Source organism: Camelina sativa, chromosome 10, assembly GCF_000633955.1.
Source record: "Camelina sativa cultivar DH55 chromosome 10, Cs, whole genome shotgun sequence".
In the NCBI taxonomy this organism is placed as follows: Eukaryota; Viridiplantae; Streptophyta; class Magnoliopsida; order Brassicales; family Brassicaceae; genus Camelina; species Camelina sativa.
This window is the reverse complement of record NC_025694.1, coordinates 2,084,125-2,092,726: the sequence shown is the minus strand read 5'-3', so window position 1 is coordinate 2,092,726 and position 8,602 is coordinate 2,084,125. Positions and strand designations below refer to the sequence as shown.

At 32.6% G+C, this 8,602-nt stretch overlaps 1 protein-coding gene and 1 long non-coding RNA gene across 4 annotated transcripts; one reads left to right on the top strand and one right to left on the bottom strand.

The window, feature by feature from the left end:
* On the top strand, positions 5,002 to 6,888 carry LOC104716530 (protein FD-like). Of its 3 annotated transcripts, XM_010433912.2 has the most exons (3): positions 5,004 to 6,043; positions 6,158 to 6,235; positions 6,456 to 6,888. In XM_010433912.2, exons 1-3 carry the CDS (start codon positions 5,321 to 5,323, stop codon positions 6,525 to 6,527), a joined length of 873 nt encoding a protein of 290 aa, XP_010432214.1. In that variant the 5' UTR covers positions 5,004 to 5,320; the 3' UTR covers positions 6,528 to 6,888. The 3 variants fall into 3 exon arrangements, with proteins under 3 accessions (XP_010432212.1, XP_010432213.1, XP_010432214.1); XM_010433910.2 differs by lacking the exon at positions 6,456 to 6,888 and having other exon boundaries at positions 5,002 to 6,043; positions 6,158 to 6,447; XM_010433911.2 differs by having other exon boundaries at positions 5,003 to 6,235.
* On the bottom strand, positions 7,532 to 8,585 carry LOC104716529. The gene is made up of 2 exons (XR_756094.2): positions 8,437 to 8,585; positions 7,532 to 7,893 (listed from the first exon to the last, which is right to left on the bottom strand). It is a non-coding gene; the product is annotated as an uncharacterized LOC104716529 (long non-coding RNA).

Sequence of the window (8,602 nt, the reverse complement as noted above, 5' to 3'; positions counted from 1 at the left end):
TTGCAAAAGCGAGAGCATATGGCATGTAAATATGATCATAGATCTCTTTTATCGGGTTCGTGTGTATGTTCTAAAATAGCATGGATTTTGATTGTGTTTTTAGTGGATGAAATAACCTAAACGACAACACTATGACATCGCGTTTTAACAATATACAGTAGATGTACTATTTATTTACAAAACCAGTACCATACGTTCTATGCTAATTTTGATTTTTCTTATTGTTTATCTCTGCCAATGAGAGAAGCCCTATATATATAATTAATATCCTAGTAAATAAACATATATGGTGGTGAACTGATGTAACCAAGTGATTTGAACCGAGTATTGACTAATTCCTGGATGAGTCAGCCAATCAAAAAAATGAAAAAAAAAACGCTCAATTTTATTTTTATAAGCTTATCATACATGGATTTCAAAAGGTTGCAAGATTATATAGTATTTACACTAACCCTACTAAAACAAAGTTCATGGGTACAAAAAGGTTAATGCATGTGTATTATTCAAAAGTTATATAGGGTATGATGGTGAAATTTGCCCTTCACTTTTCACATGTGTGTGCCAATTCATATCGAAATTATTCGTTTTCCGCATACACCACCACTACAAGAAAATAATTTTATAGAGATGTATTTTTGAGACAAAAAAATTTCGTCGCAAATTTGTGACAATTTAAATACAATATGATGACGAAATTTATTTGTCACAAATTCATAGTATTTTCGTTACTATATTATGACAGAAAAAATTAGTAACAAAAGTTTGTCACAATTAGTGACGAATATGCTACGATAATATTAAGCGTCACTCTTATGACTACATTGTGACCAATATGTTGTTGCAAATTAGTTATGAATTTATAACAGATATGCAAGTCATAGTTTGTGACATTAAAATGAGTAAACATTAGTCATAAAATAGTATAAATTATTATGTCATTTATACAAAGCCCATTAAGTCAAGTTTCTAACCCTAATTTAACAAAAATTATTTAAGAGATAATTATGGTTTTATTCTTTATAATTTCGTGCCTCCTAAACCTAGAGAGAGAGTAAACCATTTGAGAGAAAGAGAACAAGGAACAACAGTTGAGATTAAGGACATATCTTACATGTCCTAGGAGATAGTGGAAAAGAAGGGGTAAACGAACTCTTTTATGGACGAATTTTGGTGAGAAATTTCCCAACCCATAGATGTAAGTCTTCTCCAAATGATTTTGTAACCCTTTTTGTAGATTAAAAGTTATACATGTTTTCTCAAACCTATTATGCGCAGATCCGCGAATTAACATCAGTCATCTTGTGAAATCTTTTTCCACTGCTACAAATTGAACCAGAAGCTGATCTACCGGTCGTTGGAAAGATCTTAGTCTTACCTTTCAAGAGAGCCTAATATTGTTTCCATAGGAGTTATAATATGAAAGTTATGGTCTAATATGTGCATCTGGTCGAATTTGTGATTTATTTTCTTTGTAAGAATAAAGTTAGCTTATAATATATATCTAATGTTTATGATTATAAAAAATTTGTATGATTATAAATTAAAAAAATAATATGGTTTTGAGATTAATATTTTAGTTATAATTTTTATCATATGCAATAAAAAATTTAGTAATAATTTGTGACCATTTGAAACTAACTTCTAATGATAAGATTGGACATTATGATAGTCACAAAATATCATGATTTTGAGTATTTGTTAAAATTTTGCGACAAATTTTTAGTTATATTTGTGACCATTTGAGACTATAGTTTCGTAATAATAAGATACATAATTAAAACGTTATTTTAAACACGAATTGTGACGATTTAAAGACGTTTTGTTAGTCTGTAATTGAGACAGCTTTGTTACTTTTTGTGTCGTAATTATTAATGACAAAATGGTTACTAATATATTCGTTGCAACTCTTGTGACGTTTTTGTTACAAATACAAATTTGTGACCATGGTATTGCAACCATTCAAAAATCATCGCAAATTCGTAACAATGTTTATATTGTGACTAAATACTTTTTTATTGTGACTAAATATTTCGTCTTAATAAAATTAATTTCTTGTGTGCACCAGTGTTTCACATTTAATTAGACTAGCTATAGTGGGGAACTTTTTCTAATAAAGGTTTTTTAGATTATACTTTACGTACGAATAAGTAATACTATATTTTAGCTCTAAATTAGTCGTCCCTCTGTTTTTGTAATAAATGAAAAAGGACTTTTCTCACCCCCTCGCGTTATAGCTGAAGCCTAAGACGATCTAGTTATGATTCTAGGCTCTGCTTAATTTAGTCATAACTATTTGTAATTAAACAAACACAAACATTTCCGAAATATTCTATATGTTCACCTTTTTTTTTTTTTTGAACAAACATTCTATATGTTCACCTAAATGTGGAAAATAAACAGAAACAACCCAAGAATAGGTTCAATGTCACGATCTCTGTGAATTAAAAAAATCAGAACTATTCTTCGTAGACTAAGAAAATAGTAAACCCTAATTCATAAAACACACCCAAAAGATAGAAAGGTTGTCCCAATTATTCTTACCATTTTGGAGATGTCAAGTACGCATCTTCACCATCTTCATCATCCAACGGTTAGCATTCTTTTGGCTCTTTCAACTCCAAGTTTTTTGCTTTATTGCTTATTTTAGTAGTAAATTATTACGACTACTTTGTGTCCGTACGGTCTAGAGACAACCTACGGGTAGATGATTATTGTATGGACCAGTAGAATTGAAGAATCCAACGGTCAGGAGCTCGCGGGTCATTCATATTGTTCGTTGGATTTATACTTTGAATGTAAGCGAAACTTGAATCAATACGAGTCTTCATCAAATCAAATCAAATCACTTGTCCATCGATTTCGAGTCTATAAACCCTTTTTCGCCAACGAGACTATTTATATATAACTTTTGAAGGTTTTTATTCATATGATAAGATGTATTTTAAAATTAATTGGTCATAAGAACAATATTGTATATACTATGCAGCAGGATCATCAATTCGAGTTTTGAATTTGATGATAAAGAAAAGATTACGTTAACATGTTATAGTATTGTGACCCTCGTCCGAATAAATTATAGGGCAAAGGCCATAACTTGCTAAAAAATAAAAACCTTCCATTTATATGCATTGTTTAAAGGTAAATTAAAGAGGATGTCAAAAGAAGAACTAGATTTGATGGAGTTTGGGACAGAACAATATAGTGCTGACACCTGTCCAATCCCCTGAGACATGACATGTCTCTCTCTCTCACGCACAACAGCTCACAGCTTCTGCACAATTTGTGATACTTATGGACATTTGGATTCACTCGTCACCTACTACTATCCCCAATTTCTCTCGTTTTGAGTTTATTTTTTTTCCCAAAATATGATTTGAAAAAGAAACGAAATATTTTATTTGTTGAATAATAAACTCCTTTGTACTATATACTCACCCAAAAATTGAAAAGATCTTATAACAAATTTGAGTACTTGAGGTGAGTATTATTATTATTTAAGGAGTTTGCGTTTTCTTTGAGTTAATTCAGTAGGCTTCTCCCTTCTCTAAAATGTTGTACTCTTTGCATGTTCAAAGATGGGACGTTTCCTTGAGGTCTATTTTATTTCTCTATATTCAAAATCTTTCACGCCAGAGAAAAAAAAAATATTATATGATTACATATATGTGTACGGAAAATGAATAGTTAATCCATGTTGAATAGAATAAGACCACATGTCGTATTTTATTATAATATAGTATAAATCAACTTGTAGGGAAGGAAAAACAAAATGAAAAGTGTGACTAGATATGCACTTGGAGACTGACCATTTTTTACGGGCGGAAACATATATATATATATACGTTCGAATATCTAGATATCTAGATGGAAGGATTATGTAACATATCTTATTTATTTATTCTTACGTATGACAAAGATTTATTAATTCGTATCAACTACCACTTGCCTTGTTAATTTGTTTACCATTCGTCTCAAATATATTAAAACAATCAAATGTAAATATCTAAAAATATATGGTCGTATAAAATGTGTGTGAACAATGTACACATCAAACCAAATAATTTTGGTATAAAAATTGGTTTAACACTATCCACTTGTTATGTTTGTTTATATTCAGACCCACAAAATTTGATTTCCCTATCCATGTAAACCAGACTATTTGATACAGTGATCAAATCTCGTTGGATGACATGAACACCAATGATTTGAAGTGGGGAACAAATCAACAGTAAACCCATTTTTTTATTTAAATGCACTTCGAATAATACATACAATCAAATAATATTATTGTGAAAAAATGTGTAGTGCTATTAAGAAAAAGTTGGAAGACATCGAACGTTGTAAAATTATGTGCCTTCACATTAATTGTTCCATAAAATAAGTCTAAACAGACATAAAATACTAGCTAATCAAATAGTACTTTTCAGAGTTTTAAAATTATTAAAGATAAAAATCTGTACATAAAATAATATATATGAACAACAGAACAAGTACTACTATTTATATCTGATTATATTTTATCTACGTTCAAATATCTATTATATAAACAAAACATAGTAAATCTTTTTCTAACGTATATAATGTTTGCTGCCAAAAAAAAAAAAAAACTAATAAGAAATAGAGTATGATTTTTTTCATTTGGTTTAATAGGTAGTAAGGGTTTTTTTTTTTATTTTAGCTTTTGTATGCTACGATTATTTTTAAAATGTTTGTTTCTGCAGTACCCTTAACACAAAGTGTATTTTGGTAAATTTCGCATAAATCCAAACTAGAACAATAAAGTCATAATTTGAAAGTTGATAAATGATCCAAAAGGGATGTGATATTAGAAAACCCTTTAAGATAAAACCAAAGTTAATTTATACTGCTTGCCTTTTTTCAAGTATCTCTCCCCCACTCACTCTTTACATTTAAGGATCATGAAAACTGAAAATAGTTCACTAACTTCACTTTTCAAAAACTAATTTAAACAAAACAAGAAAAAAAGATTATCAAACATTTGATATTTATAATACTTTAGACGTAGAAGACATCAACACTTTAATTACATAGTTATGGAATTTTTCTTCTTTGTTGTAATAAATAAATAATTTTAAAATTTTGGAATAGTTGAATGCCTCTGTCTCTACTTCTGGAGTCTGGACCCAACCCATCGTTCCAGAAATGACCGGCGAAAGTCAAGAACCTCTCTGAGCTCTCTACTCACTACTCTCTCTCACCTCTTTCTTTCTTTCTCTCTCTATCTGCGTGTAGGTTACAAGACAATTGACACCAAGAGTACTAAAGCTGTGTTGTTTGGTTCAGTTCTGTTCTCTTTCCAATGTTGTCATCAGCAAAGCATCAGAGGAACCTTAGAGTCTCTGCTACAAACAAGAACAAGACTCTAAATAAGGCTTCTTCCATTTCACCGTCGTCTTCATCATCATCATCATCATCATCATCATCATCATCATCAACCTTATCATCATCTCCTTTACCCGCACAAGACTCTCAAACCCAGAAGAGATCTCTAATAACCATGGAAGAAGTTTGGAAAGACATCAACCTTGCTTCTATCCACCACATCAACCGCCACAGCCAACATCCACAGCACAACCATGAGCCACGCTTCAGGAGCCACAACCCCCAGAACCAAAACCCTAACTCGATCTTCCAAGATTTCCTCAACGGACCTTTGAACCAGGAACCAGCACCCACAAGCCTGGCTATGGGTTCTGCTTCTAATGGCAATTCCACCACTGTCACTGCTCTCTGCAGCTCTCCTTTTCCACCTCTTGCAACTGTTCTGAGCTTGAATTCCGGCGCTGGCTTCGAGTTTCTCGATAATCAAGATCCTCTTGTTGTTACCCCAAACTCTAATCTTCAGAGTCACCATAACCTCTCAAACATTCCTTCCTTCAACACCCGTTTTGAGGCTCTGGTTACATCCACTTGTTTTGGTAAGAAAAGAGGCCAAGAGTCCAATGAAGGTACAGGGAATAGAAGACATAAGCGCATGATCAAGAACAGAGAATCTGCGGCTCGTTCCCGAGCTAGGAAACAGGAATGTGTATCTCTTTTTCTCCTTATTTTCTACTCATGGATATCAAAGGGAAGAAAAAAATGTACTTATGCCATCAAAATGCTTCTGATGAAACCTTTTGTTTCTCACTTGCAGGCTTATACAAACGAGTTAGAACTTGAAGTTGCTCACCTGCAGGCAGAAAATGCAAGCCTCAAGAGACAACAAGATCAGGTAAACAAGCGGAGAGAAGTTCTTATTGTTTTGCCCTTTGGGAGCACTCTCGTTAATAGTTCGAATACTTATAGCTTAACTCATATCTTAAACCAACTTATAAGGGAAGAGACAGCCTCTGCATTACTTGCAGTATGCTTGTTTTTGCACGCTGTTTTATCCTATAACAATTTGAGTAATAAGATTCTGATACTTTAGTTCTGTGTGGGTATGTGTGCAGTTAAGAATGGCTGCAGCAAATCAGCAACCCAAAAAGAACACACTACAACGGTCTTTCACAGCTCCATTTTGAGAAATCTACAAGTCCTTATTTCTCTTTTGGGGATCGAGCTTGTCTTATGAAGAAATGAAAAAATGGAAATGTTTGTACCTTTTTTTGGCTACCTATAAGTATAACTAAGCTAAATTTGTAGAACCAAGATATTGTAGGGGAAAGAAAGATGATGTAAAAAACAACCCTGAAAGAGAAAAGGATCTTTCAATTTCCTAAGGCACAGGAACATCTGTCCTGGGGCCTCTCTTCATGTTCTGTCGTTATTATGCAACTCCTTTTGAGTTTTTTTTTCACTTCTGTACTAACTTCTACTTGTATTCTTGTAGTAATGTTCTACTTGCTATTCTAATACTAGTAAGAAAAAAAAACTTATGTGTTACTGTTTAACCAATTTGGTTGTCACTAGAAGCCAATGTTCCAATGACCAATAGACAAAACAGTGCTCCCCATAAATGATGACAATGGCAGAGAAAAGTGAGAAGGGGACCTATCACTTAACGTTTAATTATCACCCTGTCACATTATCACAAAAATTGCCATTCCTTTGGCTGGCTACCATACAAGCCAACAACTTGCACTATGAAACTGAAACCTCCAAGCCAATGGGAATTAAGTCACCCAACTTTTTTGGTTGGTCAAGAGAGAACATGATAAGTTTTTTATTCATCTAGTCACTCGCCACGTTTTATTTATAAATTAGCTTTTGCTATAACTGGTCACCATCAAAAACACTAGGCGTGTGTGTTTATGTTCATTTGGTTTATCAGGAAAATCGTTTTATCTTCTTTTGGTCCAACCTCAATTACCTGAAAGTGATAAGTCTTATTGATCCACTTTTGGTTGTTGTTATTTTATTGTGTATTCTTTAACCAACCAAAAGTGGACATCAAGAGCTAATATGGTGTAAAAATAGTAGCATCAAGATAGAGAAGAATAGTTACCAAAAGTGGGACTGTGACTAGAATCTATCCTCACATTATGTGGTAAAACTTAACTTAGAGCCCCTCGAATAGGGTATCCAATACCATAAATCATGCTTTTACTTTCATTCCAGTCAATAACAATCCTAGATTTCAAGAAACAAAAGAAGAAAAGGTAGTTACATTCCCCTGAAACTACAACTCCCACACTGGCTTTCAATTGCGTACATCAATGTTTCCCATAAAAACTTCAAACTTAAAAGAGATCACAAGACTAAAATGTGAAGACAGAAAGAACCATTGATAAGTCGCTGCAGATACAAGTTATATATTACCTTTTTCACTCTGATCATTTTATAATTTTTTTGGTGCAAAAGCAAAAGTCATTAAGCTTTTGATGCCTCACTTTCCTCCTCAAGTATTTTTCCATCCTTTGGAACCAAGCATGGAATCCCACCTTTCATCTAGCGTGTTAAGAGATAATAACACTAAAATCGTGAACATGAAGTGAAAGCTAAAAGAACAGGAAAATAATAATAATATGATTAAGAAGCAAAACCAAATCTTAAAACACTGAATCGTGAACATGAAGTGAAATCTAAAAAGAAGAAGAAGAATAAGAAAACGGCCAACCAATCACTTTAGCATAACCCCATCATCATTCCATCAGTGAATCCCAAATCAACACCAAGCATAAATTCATTTTTTATACTTTATTCAGTATGAGGCAAATGATGAACAAAATAGTAAAGAATCAAGCTATATATATATACATCTTAATCTCTGATCTGACAATTCCTAAAAATATCAAAGTTAGTTTCAGAACATGTTCATTGAATAAGAGATATGATTCTGAAAGCATATATGTTATCTGGTACAATTTCACTGCTTGGAGAGTTATTACATCTATCAACATAACAAAAAACATCTTTAGCAACAATTCATCAACTCATCTAAAATCGAAAAATCAAAAAGCTTTGAAATTGAAATTGGTATAGAAAGCTTACAGGAAAAGAGACACCAATAGTATCGCTGACAAGTGATTTCGTCTTCTCGCAAAACCTATCAGAAACCAATTCGTTTCAACATTTTCTTCGGGACCAATCCAAATTGAAGCTATATAGAAATCGAAAGAGAGAGAGAGAGAGAGAGAGAGAGAGAGAGAGAGAGAGA

Coding starts and splice junctions, on each gene's coding strand:
- LOC104716530 (XM_010433910.2), top strand. CDS start 5,321: ATGTTGTCATCAGCAAAGCATCAGAGGAACCTTAGAGTCTCTGCTACA. Junction 6,044..6,157: donor GTTCCCGAGCTAGGAAACAG/GAATGTGTATCT, acceptor TCTCACTTGCAG/GCTTATACAAACGAGTTAGA.